Below are 24851 nucleotides of genomic sequence, written 5' to 3'. Positions count from 1 at the left end.
CAGTGGTAGGCGGATCATGGGTTAGAGTCTCCTTGCTGTCTGGCAAACCATGAGAGGTTTTCCTCTCCATGTAACGCAAATGCGGGTTAGTTTCATCAAAAAGTCCTCCATGAACGCAAATTTCTCCCAATACTTGATACAGGAGTTCCCCTGTCTTCTAGATTGGGTTCAAAATTACCAGGCTACCAGGGTTGAAAGCGAGACGGAAAAGAGGAAAGGCTGGTAGTAAGACCATTTCAGTTATGAACAGTTTTCGGGAGGAGTTAACTTATTCTTTTTAAAACTATTCAACAATATCTATTTTATCCTTGAAAAATGATTAGTTTTATTTATAGACTAAGAAATCTTGATAGTTGCAGATATTTTATTTGTTCCTAAAAAATTGCTAAAATGAAATTTCTTTCGTACCAGTTTTTGCAATTTTCCGTCTTGCTATATAAGGGCTTTCAGCCATGCATGAACATTAGTTAAGGGCCATTTAGGCCTCAGATGCCCAGTTCTAAAACAACGAACGAACGAATGAACATTAGTAGTCGTCAATCCAAGTTTGAGTCAGCTTCAACGACGGCTATAAAGTAAAAAATAGAATAAAAATTGGTAGTGAACTAAATTACTAAAAAAGAAAAATACTTTACTAAAAATAATTTTAACTTCATTGCCACTGAAAAATACTTTTTTTACAAAGCACAGGAAATAAATTAAATTTTTTAAAGTAAAACTTTTATTACGATTAGAGAAAATATCGATAAAGTTCAGATTTCATATTATTTGAAATTGCCTCCCCATAATAAAGCCCTCCCACCGAGCTTACCAGTGCTAATAGTAATTTCGAATATTACTTATTCTATTTATTTATGGTATGGATTTAAATGTTTTTTATCTGAAGTAACTGTGTATAACTTAAAATGACATTATGCTTCTCTTCTAGACCAGGTATTGGTTGCTTTACAAGAACTAAACAACATGCTATACAGAATTCAACTCACAAACTGCTCAGATCTATTCCTGGTAAGTAAATTCACTTTTATTGTTAGCAATTTAAAATTCTAATAATTTCATATCTTAAAATAGTTGCTCTAGTTCTATATTATTCAAATAAAAATTGTATGCAAAATAATTTTAACCTTTTGCACTTCACTGTCATATCTATGTCACACCTATAAGGTGACATCAAAAGTCACCACTTTGTAGAATAAATTAATTGTACAGTGCGCAAATAAATAAATAAATGGATCACCCTGAATAACCTTTGATATAACAATCGGATCTTCGCGTTCTATGACTCAATCGTAATGCTTAGAGGGGGTGACCTCCTATATGCTAATTAATTAGTGCAGACGATTTTCTTTAAGTTGCGAAATCAGACACAAAAACTTACTCTCTCTCAATAAACATACTTTTTTTCCGATGGGTTTGGATTACTGATCCCCAAAATATAGGTAATAGCTGCAACCTGAGAAATATGATCCCTATAGTTTGATCAGGAGAGCGATACAAAATTTGGACCTCTTAATGCTAATTTTACTTTTTGTGTATTTCACCATATCTCGAGAACTTTTTCAGCGAAAATGAAAATGCACAAAATTATAAAATTCTTTTATCTGAAGAAAATTTCATGCGAAAAACATCTTTCAGCAAATAATTTTTTTTTTTATGTTATATATTATATTTTTTTCTTGTAGATGCAGAATTCTTAACATGCGGTCTACTAAATAAAAACATCAGCAGCTTTTATAGATGGTTCTCTCATTCCTCAGGCTTAAAGAATACGATACAGCAAGTAAGGTCGTTTAGCTACCTCTTAACTCTTAGTCAATGTCTGCTCATTAATAATAATAATTACAATACGAAAATTAGATATAGATTATTGATGAGGATGAATATCATCTGGTCTGTTGTCGCGTCCTGATTTCATCAAATTTTACACTTTTTTTTTCAGAGTGCAATTTTCCACACAACCAAAATTTGAATAATAGGATTTTCAATATTCCGTCAAAAATATTCAAGTGGGTGTAAACTAATAATTTTAGAGATGCCAACTGCTTCGCTTTCTGCGAAACTTTTCATAAATTAGTAGTAGCCGTGTTGGTTCAGGCATCACCTCCTCCATCAGAAAGCCTCCACGCGGGATTTTATTAGTAGTCTACTCAGATTATTTAAAAAGTGAACCAGTTATGCGCATGAAGCCAAATTCTATTTTAAAAGTACTCATACTCATATGTGATGGTTATCTTAGCATCAGCCCCGCTAAGGGCTCTAACTAATTTATCTGAGTGGAAATAAATAATAAATCACCGAAGCGCAACTGAGAGGTGAAAGTTGGGGTTCAGTATCTTTTACTGAGAGAAAATTAAAATGAAGTAGTGTGATTGAACAAACAAGTTTAAGAGAGAGAAGAGGTTTTGTGGCAGACTGCCTCGCCTCAATTCGAGGTATTACCCCCGAGCTTCTCAGGTGCACAGTAGCCACATAGCCTTAGAGAAAAGGAGAAATACATAATAAATGCGCAAAATTATTTACAAGTATTTACAGCTATATACAAAATTTACGGGACAAAACTCCGTCGGACAGGAAAAAGGCGGTTGTCGGGCTATATTTTATGTTGTCTTTGATGAGCTCAAAATCAAAATTTTTAAAGTAACTGCACGTATGACAAGAGAGTGCATCTCTGAAGAAACTTGCACATAGTTCAGCTATGTGCTCATCTATTTTGTTGATTTTTAACTTTCGTCTTAGATCTTTCATTCTCATGGATCTGGGGGCTCCAGTGATATATCTGAGGAATTTATTTTGAGTAATCTCCAGTTTCTTTTTTTTGAGTAACAGTGGTTGTGCTCCATGCAGGGGCTGCGTAGCTGATGATCTGTCGAATGCATTGGAGGTTATTTTAAAAGTACTTGAGAGAAATTTATCATGCATATTTGAGAATTGAATCTGTAGTGGTTGACAAGTAAATAGGACAAACCAATCATATTCATAAATTAAAAAATTTTTAGGCATATATTTACTACCACTTTCTAATTTTATTAGATTTTCTATTAAATGGCTCTTTCGTTAACTGGTTTACCTTCATAGTGGTCTGATCTGCGTATAAAAAACCGTGTAGAGGCTTTCAGTTATAGGAGGCGTTGGTTCAAGGGATAGGGCCCTGTCTTCTGATTGTTGCTAGCTTCCAGGTTCGAATCTTATCAATGGCTGGACGATATGAATTCTGTTCTCAGCTTCATCGACCTCGGTGTTGACCTTTTGAATTATTTACTAGTTGTCCTCTTTGAAAAAAAAAATTTTTCAGGAGTATTTATTAATCAGGGCAAATAATACTAAGTTTTCGCATCAATGCGAGCATGTTTAATGTAACAAAATTGTCTTTGCCTTCACTTCGATTTTAGTAAAACTAATATACATTACAGTTTAGAGTATACTTATCTGATTTTTGTTTTAAATTAAATAATCATAAATAAAATAAGGAAAGGAATTATAAGCCCCTCCCTCTAATAAATCCGTTATAAAATAGTTCAGATACCACTTGTTTTGTTCCTACCCTCATATTGATCACTCTGAAAATGTCACTTACCTGATTCATCCACTAACCTTTTCTAATGTTTGAATTATTAATTTGCTGTGACGAGTTAAAGAACTCTTTTTTTAAGCTTTATGTAATTTAAAGTGCAAGTATTGCAACTACCCTTTTTTAACCCTATCTGGATCAGCAAGTTTCCATTCAAAATTTAATGTCAGGCCGGACATTAGCAAGTGCGAACTCAAACTGCGTATTCTAAATATAAGATGTGACATAACTTCAGCTCTCTGTCGTGTTTAAGAAACATTCTCTATGTTGTAGAGAAATAGGGACATTTAGTATTCACTCGAGTAAATATGAAATTGTATAAAAACTGTAGAGAGAAGTCGATTGCAGATTTAATATCACTGATGTGAAAATATCCAAGATCCGTTCAAAAATCTCATGCTACAGAAGAAAAAATAATAAAACTAAACAGAAGGAAAAATTTGGCAATTTACTTGGCTCTTTATTTGTGATATTCACTTGAATTAGCATAGAAAACGATCCAGTTTGAACTTTAGAATAGAATTTCTGATTCCTAATTAAAACAATAAGAAAACAAAAATATCGTTCAAATGATGAAATTCTCTTTTATTCACAACTCAAGGAGTATTTATGGGATCTCTCTGGTCCCATATCTCAAAAATAAACTCACCAACTTGATGCATAACAAAATTAGAAGTGAGAAAGAGAATTCTAAAAAGATTATCAAACAGAAGCGGTCGCCATAGCAACGCATGCAATGACAACGCATGCGCTCTGCTTACTACTACGCTTGAATACAGTTGAAAAGTGTGATGACGTACAAATAAGGTGCGCACGCCGTCAAACCCAAAACAACACCCATTTTGCCAATGGGTAAAACTTGTTCCCTAGTGTTCTCATTTTAATACAATTTTATTACAGTACTTTTTCATCAACTGCACGTCTCGTGTAAAAGTTTGAAATTTTTATGCTTTTTGAGAGGAAAATCTTTAGTCATTTTCTAAATTAAAAACAATTAAAAAAGCGTAATTTTTGCCACAGCTTGAAAAAAAAAGATGCGTGAAATATGTTCAAATTAATATCATATTTATTGTCTATGTATTTTATTAGTTCACAGAGGAAGCGGCAAAAGATGAACGATGCAAGCATTCTTGGAACTGGTTACTTCCCTTAGTGGATGACTTGGAAAACTTTTATTTGAGAATTTCTATGGATCTGTCTGAGTCTGACGTTCAAAATATAAAAAATTGTTTACAAAATATGAAGCAAAGCGTATTGCTACAGAGTATAGAAACGTAGGTAAAACATTTGTTTGAATTTTAATTGGAAAATTCTTTTAAATTTTAAAAATCTCCTGACTTGTTATCAAACTCCTGCTGGGTGATATCGGAATTTTTAAAAATATCGATATTTTACGATGTATCACGATATTTTTTAATTAAACTTATCCTTTTCTGTTGCTCGGAACAATATTTTTGTGAACCAATAGAAAAACAATTCACTAGCTATTAAAAAAATATAAAAAATCAATGAGCAATTATTAAAAAAGAACAACGATGTCTCTAACTCTAGTACAAAGTTGCCATGGTGACGGATCAGCTTGTTTGAGAAATAAAAGCGACCTGTGCGCAATGCTGAGTCGCAATTACGACATCAATCACGGAATTATAGAGCCTTAACAGCAGTTACGAGTATGTCTTACATTAAGTATAAAAATATGTCAATAGATATGCCAAGCGATGCTTATAGTGAGTTAGGTATTGTATTCGATATATATCGGTACGATAATGATCCCAATATTATCGTGTTCAATAAATATGGCTGTTGATTGAGTCATGTGATTGATATTTCTCATAGGGTATGGTACTCAGGATAAATCGTATGAATAGATGTTATTTTATTTCCTTACCAGCGTTAAGCAAGCTGATCCATATAAGATTTGGGGTTGTATCGTAGCAATTCTGAACCCAACCCAGAATACAAGGACACTTTTTGATCAAGCATTAGTACACAATCACAAATGAGTGAAACTGGGCCTGAATTCCTGGTACATAGAGAGGAAAACAACGAAAAATTCTCATTTGTTTGCTCGAAATCGAATAACCAATGATCCGTCTACCTTTGGGATATTTTTGATACTATGATTGTAGGGAACCGGGAGCAGTATATGAAATGGTCAGTTCGAATTTCAAACTTGAGCCTTCTCATAAGAAGGCAGGCACTGTATTCGGAATGCTAGAGGCATTTTTAAATACTTAAAAAAATTTTTGTCTGAATGTATAAGTTTTTAAAGAACATATAGCTTTATATACATACATATACACTTGTCTGCTCTTTTGAAGGTAAAACTTAAGACCAAAAACATGTGACCATAACGTATCACATTTATAATTTGAAGTGTATTATCGCCTTCGTCCAACCAACTCCCTACGTAACAGGGAAGTAAGGACGCTTAGTATAACTTAAGCAAATTTTATAAAATCCTGGTTAAGAATATATTATTGAATCACATAAAAACTGTAGCTGGTGGAGGGAAACATATTGCAGATTTGGTATCAAAAGCTCAAAAATATCCACACAAAAGATCTCATGGAACAGAAAAAATATATAGATATTGAACTCCAATGTTATTTACATGTGAATTTAGCATTTATTAACGAAATTTCAAACTGTTTTGACGGAAAACTTTGGCCCCATGATCTATATTACCTATATTTGCATGCATTTAGTAGAACCGAAGCTAGTTGCCTCAGAGAACGGTCATTTTGATTTTAACCACCCTTTATACTCATTTCTAAGTGTACATAATTAATTGATATCACCTGTAGAAAACTTTACTTAGTTATTTATTAATTGTCTGCTTTATTTCAGACATGCAAACATTATGCAGAAGGCAGCAAAGTTTATGATGTCCCTTGGTACACCAACTGGACAATTTAAAGAAATTAAGCAGCAGCTTCTTAAAAAGATATCTCAACATTTGCCAGGTAAACACAACAACTAAACAGATTTAACACCTGCACAATTATGCTGAATATGACGCGGTATACCATAAAATAGTTTTGAAGAAAAATAGTTTTTCTGGTGAATGAGCCCTTACAAAATAGGACGTGGATTAAAGAGATTGCGAACCCTAACTTTTAAAAATTAATTCGGTTTGGTTTAACACGTTCACGCCTAGAAAAGTGAAAATACTGGTACGGGAAAAGAGAAAATACTGGTAGAAGAACTATTTCAATATTAGATAATATTCGGGAGGAGTTAATCTATTCTAAACAATACCAATTCACTGTAAAGTAATTTATTAAGGCGAAGAAGCAATTCAATATAAAAATTGCATCCGTTAAAAATAATTGGTAGTTATGGATTTTTATTATTCTCGGAAAAAAACTAAAAAATGAAATTTATTGTTAGCAGTTTTTACTCCGGTGCGCTGCCAAGATGAGACAATCTAGCACCCCGGCGGAACGTGTTAAGCCTCTACTCAGTTTTTTTATAGGTAGTCCGATCAAACCACTGTGAAGGATATCCACTTTCCGAACGAGTCACTTAATACAAAATCTAGTTAAAATAAGAAAGTGGTAACAAATATATGACTAAAAATTTATTTTATTTATGAATATTATTGGTTTGCCTTATTCACTTGTCAACCACTACAGATTCAATTCTCAAATATATAAGATAAATTTCTCTCAATTACTTTTATAAAAGGTTTTGGGTTCATGCGCACAACTGGTTCACTTTTTAAACAGTCTGCGCGGACTACTTATAAAAGACCGTGTGGAGGCTTTTTGATGTAGGAGGTGATGGTTAAGGAGGAAAGGACCGAATGCTTTGAAAGTAAATGTTGTTGAATGATATCATAGCACCCTGAAGTTTTTTAATAATCTTCAAACAAAATCATAAAATCATCAGTGTCAATAATCAGTGCAAAAGTATTCAAAAGTAGTTACTAAATTGAGACAGAGGAAGTCTTAATTTAGATCAAAATAAGTAAAAAAAAATTTTTTGTTTAGAATTTCTATAATTTATGGTTATGAAATACAGCATGAAACATCAGTGGCTTTCTCTGCGTTAAAGGTAAAATTTTCCAAACTCTGCTCACTTCCAAGCAATAATTTTTCAAATTTGCACTTATTCAGTCTACCCTAAAGTAATGGAAGAAACACTTTCATTTTTTGACATTTTTTTTAAATTTCTCAAGAAATAATCAGAGGATTATCTTGTAACTTATTTCGTGATTTTTCATACTTTGCGATAAAATTTAAAGCTTTCAGAGGTTTGAGGGGCCGACAATAAATTGCGAAAGAAAACTAGTATATTTGAACACCCTATGCCAGAAAAACGAGCAATAAACTTGTAACTTGTATCAATTATTTTTATTGTTATTTGCAACAACTGCATAAAATTTCTTAATTCCAGCTTAAATATTTATATAAATATGGACATTTTTGTAAAATAAAATGAAAATTGTCTTTTGTTTTTTTGTTGCCATAATTTTAAAAAGATACAGTAAAATTAAACAAAATTTTCGGAGCAATTTAAAATCAAATATAAAAATTTCGTATTGAAATTTAAAAAACGTTCTCTTAAAACTACGCAAGATATGAGTATTTAAAGTTGTTCTTTTGTACAGCCCATGAGCGAAAAAAAAATCGAAGCTTAAATTTCAAATTAAAGAATCCAATTGTTTTAAAATTAAAATAAAATTAAAAAAAGAAATTTCTTACCTTTAGATTATTTATCACTCATTTAAAGGTAAATTTTTTTAATTTTGCTTCACTGTTGTTGTTTTTATTATGTTTGAAACCAAGAATTTTACCATCGGTCCGCAATTAGGACGTTTATTTCCTCTGCTGGAGCATCACCTCCTATATCAGAAAGCCTCCATACGGTTTCTTATAAGTAGTCTGCGCAGATTATTTAAAAAGCGAACCACTTGTGCGCATGAACCCAAATTCTATTTTAAAAGTACTGGAGTAAAATTTATCATATATATATGAGAATTGAATCTGTAGTGGTTGACAAGTAAATAAAGCAAAGCAATTATATTCATAAATTAAACGAATTTTTAGACATTTATTTGCTACCACTTTCTAATTTTTAATAGATTTCATATTAAATGGTTCTTTCATAAATAGATTTACCTTCATAGTGTTCTGTTCGGACTACCTACAAAAAACCGTGTGGAGGCTTTCAGTTATAGGAGGCGTTGGCTGGAGTGGGAGTCATGGCTGATATGGTAGAGAAGTTTTCACCATGGAAATGTTGAAATTCGCTTGATATTGACATTTTTGTTCAGAATTCAGACACAAAAAAGTTTCTTTTTTTTAACACGTTGAATGCCATGGGGGTCACTGATGACTGGCACTGAGTTTGTTCGTAGCACCACGAGAGTCACCGGTGAAGTCAAGATCATTGGTAACACATAATTCGAGTAAATTTTTAATTTTTTTATATTATTATCGTTACTAAAATGGTTTGATAAAATTAATGTAAAATAGAATACACAAAAATAGTTTTATCTATACACACAGAGATACCAACTTGCACCGGACAGTGAATAAATATTTTCAAGTGGTAGTTTATTAATTGTGATTCCTCGTTTAATAAATTCAATTTAGTAGATTTTTATCCACCACTATTTCTAAATGATTCTTCAGAGATGTCATACTGAAACCTCTTAAAAAATAACAAAATCCGCCTGATATTTGCAAATTTAGTTTGTAGTTGTTTACCATTTGGCCAGATGGTAAGCCATGTAAAATTAGCGTGGCATTCGGCGCGTTAATTGTAATTTTAACTGCCGAAAAATATAGTGATAAATTGTTATCTTAGCCCCTCACCCGCGGTCCCTGGTTTAAAGCATTTTTCATTTGTAAAGGGATAATCGAAATTTGAATTATAAACTTCTATTTTGCAGCATACTTTAAGATACCTGACCTAGTACAGAATCAAACATCTTACTCGTCTCCAGATGAATTAGACCAAGAACTAATGGATGCCCTTAAAGACACAGCGATTAATTTTAACTTGGTAAGTAAATTAAACTTTAAAATTCACTCAAATTTTTATTTATTAAAATTTATACCGAAAGTTAAGAGTGGTAATAAAATTTCACCGCATTTCTTGCAGAAAAGAAAATACAAACTTATTTTATGCTGTTGAATTGTAAATGGCTGATTCTAATATGCAGGATTCCTAATTTCAAACACAGAGAAAATATGTAAAAATTAAAAACAGCATTTTATTTGATTTTGTAACCGTTGTTGAACAACCGACCCAATTTTGGATTTACTACCAATGTTCAACTCTGTAGCTTTATAATTTTGAACCTAATCCAGAAGACAAGTGAACTCTTCGACCAAGTAGACTTTTTGATGGAACTAACGCACATTAGCGTTACATGGAAAGGATAACCACGAAAATCTCCCGCTGTTTTCCTGACTGTAAGGGGACTCTAACCAATGATCCGTGTACCACTGAGGATATTTTACGTCAGCACTGTAGACGTTGCAAGCCGGGTGTGGAATTTGTATCGATCAGGCATCGCTGGGATTCGAACTAGGTTCACCTCATTAGAAGGCAAATGCTCTATCCCCTGAGACGACACGACTCTAAAAGCTGCATCAACAAAGTTCAAGGTTTACAGACAGATTCCCTGCTTCAACTATTGAGACTATATCATCCATGGAGCAGAGCCCACTCTAAGCATTCGCCTCATTGTTAAATGTGATAAAATCGTAAATTCGGCGAATGGTTTGGAGAAAGTATTGGCGAATGGTTTTTTTCTATCGAAAATAAAAATATTTTTCCCCTTAATCTTTGAACAGAAACCAGTGAAAAAGAATTTTTTTTTAACAAACCCTGTATTTTTTTATTCGATTACAGTAATTAAGTGGAAGCAAGATACATATTATTATCCAAAAATTTATACAGAAAATATGCTTTCACGTGACAATAACATATACAATAACGTGACAATATCGTGGCAATATCGTGGCAATAACATAATGTTGTTTCAGATTCATCCTTACATTTACTGCTCTAATAATTTGCAAAATAATTTAATTTTTAATAAATTTGTATTTTTATTTAAAGTTATCTACGGAAAAAAAATCAATCATAAAAAATTTTTAAGATTTACCTTTGGCTAAGAATTTTGAAATTGGACTAATAGTACTTTTGATATTTGATTAATTTTCCGTTGGCTAATAATTTGAAATCCTTAATGAGGCCCTGCATGGAGTTATAAAAACTATATAGTCTCATGATATAGCATTATATAGTCTCATAAATGATATAGTCCTATTTCTACCGACATGATATCATCCAGATTGTGTCCTTCCTTAAGAAGACCGCCATAACAGGGAAGAAACTTTTCATCGTAAATTCTTTTTCACCTCCATAATTAATTTGAAATGTATAGTATGTAAAAAGGCGAGATAAGATAAACCTAGAGTAAGCCATAAAATTTCGAATTCTGGAAAGAAATTTTCGAAATATCAAAATGAAATTAAATTATGAGAAGATAACGCAATAGAGAAGTTCCCTCCCAATAATTGGCTTGCATTTTGATATTTTAAAAAAAAATTTCAACAACTCAAACTTTATGACTTACTCTAGACTTGCTAAAACTAAATTGTTCTGTACTTTAAATTTTCAATTAGTCATGGAGGGAAAATAGAATTTGCGATGAAAAGTCCCCCCCCCCCGTACGACGTCCTCTTAATCGTAGGGGTGAAAAGTTGCGTCCCAAAATGAGCATTTTTTAATCTTACGTATTTGATCGTTTTTGGTACGTATTTACTGTCGCCACTACTAATTAGTTGTAAAATCTTATATGGGACCTTCAAACCATGGAAATTGCATCTAAGAACTTAAAAACTCAATGAACACATCAAAAGGTATTGAAATTGTAACTTTTTATTTTTCCTGAAAATGAAAGCAGAATTTATTTTTCATGTTATATATTAGAATTCATTATCAAAAAACTATAATTAACTTGAAGCAACGATTATAAACAACTATCAACATCCGCAAAGATCTGAAGTATATGTCTTTTGCATCAGTAAAAGAGTCCATAAACGTAATTTTTCATTTATTTTCAGCTGAGGCGGCAAGGTTTCTCTGCGGAAATGTTTTGGAATAAAATTTGCAAGAAACAAAGATATTCAGGATCGTTTTACCCATCGTCTGCAACTTTGTACTCACGATCCAAAATGAAGGAAATATTGTGCAAGAGCGACAACATCGAAAAGGTTCTTAGTTATTTAGAGAAAGAAGATATAAAAAATAAAGTAAGTTAGATCAATTTCCAATTTTACCATAGTCTATTGAATACTTAATTATTAGTCACCCAGATTGTATGGTGATTTGAGACTTTACCTACCATGGCATGGGCCGGTGTATTTATTTCTTGTACTATTCAACCCAAAATAGCATCACTATAAAGGAACTGAAAATCTTTTTAGTACATGTGGATGTTAAAAGCGATGAACTAGATCATTTATTTTTCTGGAATTTGAAAACGATAATAAATTACAAAACGATGGGTGATCTAGTTGAGCCTTCGTTATTGTTGTATTTTTTAAGTTATCTAGTTACGCCACCAATGTTTTTCAGTTTTTGATTTGTTATTAAGTATGATGTTTATTATTTGGTTATAAGCGATAAGCAGAGAGCGCGCCGCACTTTACTATACGCAGTACTCAATACTTTTTATTTGGTAGAACTGTTATGTTTAAGACTATTAAAAAGCTGTTAAGTTCTTAACGATAGTATTGGTAGTTTTTTTCAAACACATTTGTATTTTAATTATGTTTTAGTTCATGCATTAATATTTTCAGTAGCGTTTTTAATCAGTTCTAGTTCGTGTTTTAACAGTGATTACTTCAAAGTTTGTATATTTTTAAAAATTTACCATCTCACTGAAGCAATTTTTAGGTCGCGCTAAATCAAACTATATCAGGTTTGGATATTTTATTCCATTGCACTTTCTTCGATCAAGCCTTAGTGGTTTCGAATCCATTCTAAAGTAATATTGTTTTGGAGACCGAAGCACGTTTGGGGAGTCTGGTGATATGGCCAGAGAATTACTATCACTAATTTTCCTCCTCGCTAAACTAGACTACTGCTGTACTTGTATGCGGCAGTATTACCTTCTGATTATCATAGAGATAAACCCGAGACCATCTCCAATAACCTATTAAAGCAACCCTAGTAAGAGGTTTACAAGAAAACGAACACAAACATTTTTATTGAAATATAAGTGAAATAACGCGCGTATGGCTAATAAAATGGCTTTTGAGGTAAATATTACTTGTTTTGGATATTTTCTGCAAAAAGGGAATTTAACACGTTGAATGCCAAGCTAATTTAAAAGGTTTAGCATGACGTGTCTTGCTTGCTTTATTAAGAAAAAACTGGGCAACTGGGTCGCGCAGCGGCTTCTATCCCATACATCATGAAATTAAATACATTGTGGTAAAAACATTTTGAATTTAGCAACATTGGTGTAGCTACAAAAAGCACGACGTATCTTTTTTTGCTTTTATTATCCAAAAACTGGGCACCTGGGCCGTGCAGCGGCTATATCCCATATATCATGAAAATTAATTTAAACATTGTATAAAAACATTTTGTGATGAGCAACATTATGGTAATGGCGTATCTTCATCAATATTTATCTGGGCGCCTGGGGCCGTTAGCGGCCTTTTTCCCATTCATCTTGAATTGTGATCTTTAGGGTGGTTCTTTCTGGTAGATTGGAATTGAATAATGACGTATCTAGAAAAGTGATGAATTATATGAGCCTACGAATTGTTTAGAAATAGTGGTGACTAAAAATCTACTAAATAGAATTTATTAAACCAAAAATCACAATTAATAAACTACTACTTGAAAATATTTATTCGCTGTCCGGTGCAAGTTGGCATCGCTGTGTATATAAATAAAACTATTTTTGTGTGTTCTATATTGCATTAATTTCTTCAAACCATTTTAGTAACGATAATAATATTAAAAAAATTAGAAATTTACGCGAATTATGTGTTTCTAATAATCTTGGCTTCGCCGGTCACCGGTGACCCCCATGGCATTCAACGTGTTAAAGCAACCCTAGTAAGACGTTTTCAAGAAAACTGACACAAACATTTTTTTTTAAATATAAGTGAAATATCGTGCGTATGGCTAATAAAATGGTTTTTGAGGTAAATATTGCTTTTTTACTTGTTTCGGATATTTTCTAGTAAAAGGGAAATTAACACTCTTTATAGTCTGGTCACTGCAAGAAGACAATTACAGTGCAAATCATGGCATGAATTCTTTACGAAAAAAAAATGACAGCTCGTAGCAACGTTTTAGGGAAAGTTTACTGAAAGTGGGGAGAGGGTGCTTTAGTATAATAACGATTCTTCAACACAATTGCTGACCTGCCAACTTTTACGCTTTTTGAAAAATATTTTATCGAGTGGTAGACATTTGAAAATAAAGCTTTCAGAATTTTTGGTAATTTTGACCAACAATTTAAAAGCCTCACCACGAGAGAGCTGGGAGTTGCATATGAAATCTTAAATCATTTATACGTAGTGGAGTGGAAAATAAGTTTGAATGAATGAAAACTAATTCATTAAAACATAAACTTCGCTACCACTAGGATAAATTTTTACAAAAAGCGTCGAAAGATGACATTCCCACATCGAAATAAAGTCTCCGGAAGTCAAACGCGTTCTTATGGTGGCTAGACTATGCTGATAACTTTTTTTATTCAAGTACCATTTATTTGAAATCAGAAACTAATAATATAGATGGATAGCTTATGTAGCGTTAAAATTGCCCTTACTTTAGCATAAACACAATTCTGTTTCGCAGCTGAAAGGTATGGAATGCTCTTTCTATATTTATTTATAAAAAATTGAGCACCTGGGCCGCGCAGAAGCATCACCTCCTACATCAAAAAGCCTCCACACGGTCTTTTATAAGTAGTCCGCGCAGACTANGGGCGTTGTGGTCTGGCCCTCAACCGGCGCTCCAACTCATCCCAGAGATGCTCAATTGGATTGATGTCGGGACTTTGGGCTGGCCAGTCAAGCTCTTGGACCCCCATTTCATCAAACCAGTCCGTGATGTCATGTGCTTTATGAATGGCAGCGTTGTCGTGTTGAAACACAAACGGGCCATTACCTAACTGTTGCCACAGGGTGGGAAGAGCCGAATTGTCCAGGATGTCTCTATACCCTTCTGGTTCAGAGTTCCACGCACTAACACCAAGGGTCCAAGGCCAAACCATGAGAAACAGGACCACACCATAATTCCTCCACCGCCGAAATTCACAGCGGGGACAATGCACTCCGGTAGATACCGTTCTCCGGGCATTCGCCAGGTTCACAACCGTCCATCAGAGTGCCACAACACGTAGCGTGACTCATCACTCCACATTACGCTTTTCCATTGCTCTACTGTCCACTGGCGACGTGCTCTGCACCACTGAAATCGGTGGCGGGCGTTTGATGGAGAGATGTTTGGCTTATGTGCTGCTGCTCGTCCATGGAATCCTTGTGCAATCAGCTCCCGACGAATGGTACGTGTACTGGCAACACTGCCAGATGAAGCCCGGAAGTTGGTAGCGACAGTGTCCAACGACATTTGTCGGTTTGCCTTCACTACACGTTGAAGAGATCGTCGATCCCTGTCGGACATTATTTTGGGCTTGCCGGGTCGGGACTGCGGTTTTATCACTCCCTCTCGTTCCCATTTCAACACGATGTCACCAACAGTTGACCGTGGTATCTGAAACTTGTTGGAGATGGCACGTATGGAATGACCAAATCGTTGGGCGCCTATAATCATGCCCCTTCCCGCCTCATTCAGCTCTCGCCGTCCACTCATTTTCACTGTTAACGCTCGTATGGCCGTCGCCTGCTTGCGAATGGTCTTTCCCCTACCACAGGGTCCGTATTTATGCCGCCAGGACGAGTCCACCTGCCGTTCAAGGGGTGTCCGGTCATTAATGGCTAGATAGTGTAGATAGATAGCTTATATAGCGTTAAAATTACCCTTATTGTAGCGTAAATACAATTCTGTTTCGCAGCTGAAAGGTATGGACTGCTCATGAACTCTTAATTTTAGTTGTTCCTCGGTATTTACAAATTATCTCACTAGATGGCAGGAGTTCACGTCTGTTTCAAAACATTGAAAAATTCAAACACTTATTTCCATAATCCATAGACATTCTCTAATTAAACAAACTGTATTTTCAGTAACAGACTATATTCTAATTAACTGATTCTAATTAACAGACTGTGTTCCAATTAACTGATTCTAATTAACAGACAATATTCTAATCAAACAGATTGTATTCTAATTAAATAAACTGTATTTTCCCTACAAAAAATAATTATATTACGTTTCTTTCTTTCAGATACGTGAATCTCAAGAGCGAGACTTTTTCTCTGGCTTATGGCTTCAAAACTTAATAGGTTCATCAGGTGTTTTAATTGACGTTGTAAGAAAGTTAGGTTCATTTCTGAGTGAGATTAAAATTCAAAGTATATATGATGTATTCCAGCTCTTTACGAAGCCACAAGTCATACAGAATGTAGCTGATAGGTTAGTTTGTATATATTTTTTTTTACTTCTAATCTCTAAATTTCTTATTGTGAGAAAGTGACTGATCACAAATAAATAAAAATATGATAGCCTTTTTCTTCGTTACATGTATAGACAGCTCACATTTTAACTACTTCCTCAATATTAGAAAGTCATGTTAGGATAACATCAAATTTAAGTTAGAATTTTCACGTGATTCCCAATAAAGGCGTAATTCTACACCTTTATTGTGATGTAAATTCTCTGAAAGATTTTAACATTTTGCTAATATTTTAATATTTTGATAAAAAACATAAAAATATTATTAATTTCAACAAGAATTGAAACTTTAACAGGAACACTGTAAAAATTGTTATTGTATAGTTACCACCATTTTTGAGATTGAGGTAAACTAAAATTTTTTGCCGAGCACGTTGGTACATTTTTATTTACTTTTTCACTTGTTATAGTTTTTTTATTTATTTGTTCATTAATTTTTTGTTTATTAACTAGCCACACATACTTTTAGTCCCATTAGAATCAATTAATGACTTCATCGCAAAAACTTTTGGTTCAAAAAACAAGCATTTTTTCTAAACATATTCGTATAAACTTTTTCAAACAATTCTTATTTTGTCAATTTTATATAACTTTTTTTCGTGATTATTACATATTTGGACTGAGAAACGTATTTAGTTTGCCTTAATTCCAAAATAGTGGTAACTAAATACCGAAATTTTTTACAGTGGGATTATGTGTGAATTCAGGGGTCAACAATAAACAATATCACGTGGGTCGCTTGAAATCCTTAAGTGATGGAGTTGATTAATAATGAGAGTTTCCTGACGTCATGGTATGCTTTCCTCAACAATATTCGGCAGCTATTGGGGTAATTCGTCCCATTCCTCTGTCAGTGCAAGAATAAGGGCGTCCTAGTTTATTGCAGGGCATTCTCGATCAGCAACAATCCTCTCCAAAGAATTTTACACGTTTTCAATGGGATTCAAATCTAGAAAACCGGATAACCACACTAGACGTTGAATATTCTCGCTCCGTGTTCTTTCCAGCGACTTTTCGATAACATGCTACGTTGTGGTTGTTGTTGTTGTAGTTCATTTACGTAGCACTAGAGCTGTACAATGGGCTTTGCATTGTCATCCATAATAACAAATTTATCACCGATAGTGCCACGAAACAAATGAATATGTGGCAGCAGAATCTCATTAATGCAGCCTTGGACAGTCATAGTCACAATTATTATCGTAATGCTTTTAAGTTTACAGTCATACTTTTAAGTTCACAATTAAGTAGCACAGTTTTTATCGTAATGCGTCACTTATCATAATGCCAGTCTATACCATGACACTATATGTACGATATCAGTCCCGTTCCTGTATGTTTGCTCATCTATTCGCAATACAAATCGCACGCCAGATCATTTGGTGTCGTCAATCAGACGAGAGACTTAATCTACTCTCCTCCGAGAATAGTACGCAAGTCCAGTCCTCTTCGCTCCAACAGCGATGCTGTAGACACCATTGCAAATGGGCGCAACGGTGACATCTGGGCAATGGTATGCACACAAAAGCTCGGCGGACACATAGTTCTCCTGCTTGCAAGCATCTGGCTGCGGTGTTTCGGGAGATTCGCTCTCCAGTAACAGCATGAAACTGATTTGCAACCTGACTGGCTATACTGCGCTGCTTTTTGTTAATAACACTATGTACCTGCCCTCTGCAGGCGACGTGCAGGGATCGCGACCTCCTCCGTGACGCCTGCTACACTTTCCAGTTGCTTGAACTGATTTTCAAAGCCTTGAAACAACACGGTGGCTGACTCTTTGGCAACATCTGTTATTTTTCAGTCTTCGATCCTCTTAATAATACTGCAACACGCAAAATCATCTAAATTACGTCGGGAAGGCTTATCGAAAATTGCAATTTCGTCAATCGATTCTTTCTCGTTTTGAACAACAACACTTAGTGAGCGTCAAATCCCTTATATCTCTTATCAACACTTGTCATATGTGACAAATCAGTTCGACAACCCTAAGTTTGAAAACGCAAAACAAGTCTTATTGTATCTCACACTTATGCTACTTTACATATTTTACTACCTTCAATTTCTTGATTGCTCTCGTTTGCTATTATCATCCGTCCTGAGCAATTGTCCAGCAATGCATTAGTTACCAAAAAAATGCAATGAATTTTACATTAAATTTTTTATATAATATTACAGATTATTATATAAATAATTTAATGTAATGTATAAATAACTTAATTTAATTATTTATATAATATTACAGATAATTATTTAATAATATGATTGTGTGCGGTGATGGGTTAAAATTGACTGTTAAAGTGGCATAGATATCTAACTTCTCGATGGTGATTACTTTGGATTGATGTTAACCAACACCTCCTAGAAGAGAGAAGGCTTCAGCATGAACTGATTTAGTAGTCCGACGTATCGAACATAAATTGCGCAGTGGTGGGGAAAATAAGAAAGATGCCACTACATTAGAACTACTAAAGGATCAAATTTCTTGTTCGTGGTAATCTGTGCTGAGACCTTCTCTCTACTAGAAAGAATTGTGTTAAGTCGTTCATATTTAAAGATAAACTATTCAGCTCTTGTTTAAGGAGAGTTTTTTTTTAAAGAAGATAAAAAGATCTACAAACTTGCTCGCTTTTGTTAAAGTGCAAGTGTATACTGATTACCCATACATACATTAAAAAGAAAAGTCGCATTGGATTCATGTAATTATATTATTTCATTCCAAAATAACTTTTAGTTTCTATTTAACGCAAAACGTTTGTCAAAAAATAAAAAATACAAAAAAACGCTGAAGGGAAATTCGTGCTCAGTATATTTAAAAAGATTTTTTTTTCTTCAACAGTAATTAATGTACTATTTGTTTCAGCTTTGAGAAGCTCACTGATGTCTTTGAACCCATATTTCCTGACAGTTCTTTAACCGAAACATTACATCAAATAAAGGATGGATTAAAAGCATTTAAATCTCTTTCACAACTTGCAAATTTTAGTTTTCTTTGTAAGTATTAATTTTACAAATTGTCTACTTTCTTTACGACAGTCCATACTTATTAAACAATTATCCCAAAGGAAATTATCACAATACTTGCCATCTTTGGCAACCGGCTTGGTCATCTTTCAAAATTATCTTGTTGTACAAGATAATTTTGAAAGATGGCCTATTAACTTTAATCATAACCAAGGCGAATACACTGCACATTTGTACTTAAATATTCTAATCCTACAACCATTACCGCAATCCTAACACCTTAACTAGTTTTGAACAAAATATAAATAAAAAAATTTCACAATATACCTGTGGCCCGCGTGGAAGTACTTTGATTGGGAATAACGAGGGCAATGGTAATAAACTTTAAAAATTCTGAATTGGGCATACCAGAAAAACGTATACAGGACAGTGGCAAATAACCTTAAAAACATAAGTGAGAGTATACAGGGCAAATGTATACAGGGCAAATGTATACCAGGCAGTGGCACGTAATCTTAAAAAAACATCAGTGAGAGTATACCGGACAAATGTATACCGTGCAGAGACACTTGATCTTAAAAACCTCATTGAGAGTACACCGGACAAATATATACCGTGTGCAGTAGCACTTTACCTTAAAAAGAATCAGTAAGAGTATACCGGTCAAATGTATACCGTGCAGTGGCACCTTACCTTAAAAAAACATCATTGAGAGTATACCGGGCAAAGTGTATACCGTGCAGTAGTACTTTACCTTAAAAACATAAGTGAGAGTATACAGGGCAAATGTATACCAGGCAGTGGCACGTAATCTTAAAAAAACATCAATGAGAGTATACCGGACAAATGTATACCGTGCAGAGACAGTTGATCTTAAAAACTCAATGAGACTACACCGGACAAATATACACCGTGGGCAGTGACACTTTACCTTAAAAATATCAATAACAATATACCGGGCAAATGTATACCATGCAGTAGCACTTTACCTTAAAAAAAACATTATTGAGAGTATACCGGGCAAGTGTATACCGTGAAGTGGCACTTAATCTTAAAAAAAACATTAGTATAGGGTTAATCGGGCCCTTGATTAATCAGATTATTAAAAATAATTAATAGTGATTAATTATAATGGCAGGTGTTCGATTTCGCGGAAGAATGTAACGGTATCATCAACGGCCTCTTTTACCAAAAAAGTGCCATCTATTGTATACTGCCTGCCTTAAAAAGATTGAAACACACTTTAATTTTTTTATTTAAAATATAAATTGCGAAAGTGTTCGAAATAAGGTATGATTTAAGATTATATCGGTGGATTTGTCTTATAATTATTTTTCAAAGAATTACAAGAAATTTAAAAATAAATTAAGGAAATGCGATATTTATGCCATTTCACAAATAAGATTCCATATGAAAAAGATGAACTAATGCAGTATATTTTCTACTACTACTGAAAAGATTTCAATAATTTTTAAAGATAATTTTAGCAGCAGTTTTCAAAAATCTCTCGTTTCGGGCTTTTACCGGAAAAAAGTGTTGGTAACTCATGGTTTTTATGTAAAGGCGGGGTAAAGTCCGAAATAGAATCATATTAAAGCATACTTCGTTTTGTTACCAAGTTACTTTGGAAATTTCGATCCTCTGCATAGGTGATGGCACCCCCGCTTCGGTAGCCCGACGACCTGCACGCGAAGTGGAACACTTTGCTGTAGAACAATTTAACGAGGACCAATACCGCATACCCTCTGTCCCTACGCAGACTGATCCAAGTGGTCACCCACCCGCACACTGACCGCAGCCAGTGACGCTTGACTTCTGCGATCTGCTGGGAACCGTGTCTTAACGATCAGTCCACTGCGGGACGAGCACAGTGCTGAATCTGTAAATCAGTTTAAAATATGAAAACATGACTACTAAGTTCATTACGACTAAGTTAAATTGCAAAAAAAAAAATTCTTTTTGCGCATTAAACTTTTATTTAGTTTTAATTTTGAATTTATTTAAGCAATTATTTCCCTTTAATTATTAATGGCAATATGTTCTTTATTTTAGATGATCCTCAAGACGTGTTTCGATATGATGTGGAACAGATATTGCTCACTGAACTCATGGTTGACCCTAAGGTCGTGTCCAAATTTGTGGAATCTAAAATTGACTTAAAGCAGGTTAACCACATCTTTTATTTGTATCTGTTTATTTCTTGTCATACAAAAATGTCTTCATTATGATTATCAAACAGAAATGTTTTGTTTTCTGCTTAGAAACAAAGCCTCGATTTATAATTACTTCGCTTATGCACAGTAGCCACAGTTGGTAGAAAAAGATCGAAGAAAGAAAATACTTTATCTGAGTCTTAAATACCTGAAAGTATTTGCCAATTAATTAATTATGTTAAAACTTCCTAATAGAATTCTTAGAATTAAATTGAAAATAAAACTTTTAAAACTTCCAACAACTTTATGAAACATGTATCACCAGTTTTTAAATTTTTCACATTGTGGCTACCCTCTTATATCAGTTAGTATTTATGCATGCAACATTTATGAAGTTTTTAAATTATAAAAGCAAAAACATTCATTTGTACAGTGCGTGAAAAAACGGACCACCCTAAATAACTTTTGATCTAATGATCAGATTTTCACGTTCTAAGACTCTTTCTTAATGGTTAGAGGGGGTGACCTCAAATATGCTAATTAATTAGAGTAGACGATATTTTAAGTTACGAAATTGGACACAAAAACGCATTTACACTTAATAAACATACCTTTTTTTCGATGGATGTAAATTTATGACCTTTCTGACCAGTAAAACATAGCAGCAATCTGGGAAATATGGCCCCCACAGTTTGGTCAGGAGAGCGATCCAAAGTTTGGAAACCTTAATGTTAAATTTGCTTTTTGCGTGTGTCGCCATATCTCAAAAATTTAGTAAGCAAATTGAAAATTTTTGCACAAATTTTTAAATTTCGTTTATCTAAAGGTAATTCTATGCAAGAAAATAAATTTTAGTATATATTTATTATTTTTTATCATTTTATTTAATAATATTCGAAAAAAATATGAGTTATAAGGTTTAAAATTTTTTGCATCATTTTAAAGTTTTATTTGCATCATTTTAAATTTTTATTTTAATTTTACATGGCAAAATATAAAAATTGAGTGAAATCGGTGGAATAGCTCCTGAGAAATTGAATTTTGAACATACGACTTCCTTAAAATTCAGACTTTTGCCAGAAATCCGAATCCGTCAGAAAAAAAGGTAAGTTTATTGAGAAAAATAAGATTTTGTGTCTGATTTCGTCACTTAAAATATCGTCTGCACTAATTAATTTGCATATTTGAGGTCACTCCTGGAACCATTAAGATTGAGTCCTGGAAGATCTGATTATTAGATCAAAAGTTATTCAGACAATTACATGTGTAGGTATATAGACATGTACATGATGATCCTTATCAACATTCCGACAAAAAATTAACTAACTGATTGACTAAATTTACTAATTGAACTAAAATTTACTAACTGAAAATTAACTTGAAATTAACTTAACTGAAAATTTACTAACTAAAATTGACTAATCAACATTCCGACTTAACTAAAAATATCATTTTGAAAAGAAGGATCTGTAGCTTTCCAAACAAAATTAATTTCAGATTTAAAATTCTCTCATTCTAAATTAGGTATGATTAAGTACTAGCATAAATGCAACAAAAATTTACTCCCAGTCTCCATGTTTTAAAAGTACTGTGTCAGTAATTGATTACCGCAACTAAAAAAGGAAATTCCGAACTAACTTATTTTAACGATAATTAAAATATAACGTTTTTAAAATAATATTTTTATTACATAAATGATTAAAAAATGTATTATGAATATTAATACAAAAAGCATTTACATGTCTTAAATTATGTTTAAAATACTTGTGAATAATATATCTAAAAATGTAGGCCTAGTATTCATGTAACATTTTATTATATATTTTAGGCAAAGGTGATACCTGATTCAGACAAAGTTTCATTTTGCAAAGGACCTAGTGACGATAGCATTTTGTGCATACTTTCTAACTACAACAAAACTACACTATCCGCAGAACACTTGCAGGATTTAGTATTTCAAAGATTTCTCTATTCGGTATGGCACTCGTTTTTCCGATAATTTTTTATCCAATTGTTATTCATATGTTAAGTTTCAAACGAAAATTTAGCTATTTTTTAATCCTATCAAGTTTTATATAAACAGAATTAAAACATTTTTGAGGGTTTTATTGTAAATGCCTAAAACATAGCTTATTTGTTTATTTGAATTGAAGGGCGTATTAAAATATTATGATAAGCCACATTTTTCAAATTGGTCTAGAAAGCGTTTTTGGTGAAAAACGCCAAAAATTCCACGTAGACAAAAAAAAAAAAGTTTTGAGCCAAGTTGGCTCAGGGGATACAACGTTCGCCTTCCAATGAGGCGAACCGGATTCGAACCCCAGTCGATACGAATTCCGCATCCGGCTAGCTTCCGAAAGCCAAACTGATCGTTAGATAACAAAGTAAGACGGGACACAAGGGCGCCGGTAGCGGGGTGCAAGGGGGTGCATTTGCACCCCCCTGGCTTTTTTTAAACAATTAAAGAGATACAGAAAAATTTTGTTATAAAATTTTTTTATTAAACATATTTTTATGGAAAAACAAATAATTAAGTAATTATCGATACGTAACAATTAAAAAATTGTTCAATCAAACAAGAATTGTAATCGTCTTGTTTGCTGTCCAAATCTGTTTATAACTTTTTCAATGAATTCTGAGTCATCTTTGATTCTTTTCTTATCTACACTGAGCATTCACAAACTTGGCAGATATCTAAGCTATATTTTTAATATAAGCTATATTTCATTTAATAAAATGTAAATAATATTATATTTTCTATTAGTTATTCAGTTTAACAAAGGTGTATAACACAAACTGACTTCTCGCAACTGTAAAACTTCATCAACACAATAAATACCAATGTTAAGCGGGCACAAACACGTTAGTATACGAAACTACTGTTTGTAGTTATTTGTGTTTCAAAGTCAGTAGCTATGCCAGCGCCAGCGCGATCGCCTCTGGGCGAAGTTTGAAAGTATAAGAAATTCGTACTTTTTTTTTAAATATCTTGCTAACAATGAAGAAATGTATCTTGAAAAAATGAACAGATGAAAGTATATGTAATAACAAAACAAAATGTAATAGCAGAATATTTTTTTTGGGAGGGGGGGGAGGTTAGTTTGTGAGAGGGTTGCACCCCCTATTATATTATTCTGCCGGCGCCCTTGACGGGACATTATCTTTATGTAAATAATTTTTTCCATGGTTTTTCCTAAAGAGCACTAAAGGCTCATGGGTTAATAACTTTAATGTGACGAAGGATCTTTTCTGGATTTGAGGAAGAGTATGACATTGGTTTTCTTCCAGTCTTTGCATTTAGAATTTAGATGATCGTAGCATATTATCACGTTGAGCGCCGAGTCAGTCATCGGTGGCTGACACTGGACTTTCCATTTAGGCCGCGTCAACCACAGGTGGCTGACACTGAAATTACATTTAGGCCGCGTCAACCACCAGTGGCTGACACTGACCTTTCACATAGGCCGCGTCAACCACAGGTGGCTGACACTGATATTACATTTAGGCCGCGTCAACCACCAGTGGCTGACACTGACCTT

The 24851-nt window shown here is 33.6% G+C and overlaps 1 protein-coding gene across 1 annotated transcript in view; it reads left to right on the top strand.

Moving 5' to 3' along the window:
- LOC107441908 (uncharacterized) overlaps window positions 1–24851 on the top strand; it is a 208420-nt gene that overhangs the window by 82413 nt on the left and 101156 nt on the right. Inside the window, exons 32-41 of the mRNA XM_071181726.1 lie at window positions 929–1008; window positions 1683–1780; window positions 4658–4842; window positions 6419–6534; window positions 9471–9583; window positions 11659–11847; window positions 15969–16156; window positions 19059–19189; window positions 21212–21324; window positions 23141–23287. Of these exons, the coding sequence (XP_071037827.1) occupies window positions 929–1008; window positions 1683–1780; window positions 4658–4842; window positions 6419–6534; window positions 9471–9583; window positions 11659–11847; window positions 15969–16156; window positions 19059–19189; window positions 21212–21324; window positions 23141–23287 (1360 nt within the window). The remainder of the gene's footprint in view (window positions 1–928; window positions 1009–1682; window positions 1781–4657; window positions 4843–6418; window positions 6535–9470; window positions 9584–11658; window positions 11848–15968; window positions 16157–19058; window positions 19190–21211; window positions 21325–23140; window positions 23288–24851) is intronic.

This window comes from Parasteatoda tepidariorum, chromosome 6 (assembly GCF_043381705.1).
Source record: "Parasteatoda tepidariorum isolate YZ-2023 chromosome 6, CAS_Ptep_4.0, whole genome shotgun sequence".
NCBI classification, from domain to species: Eukaryota; Metazoa; Arthropoda; class Arachnida; order Araneae; family Theridiidae; genus Parasteatoda; species Parasteatoda tepidariorum.
This window is presented reverse-complemented; position numbering and strand designations above follow the sequence as displayed.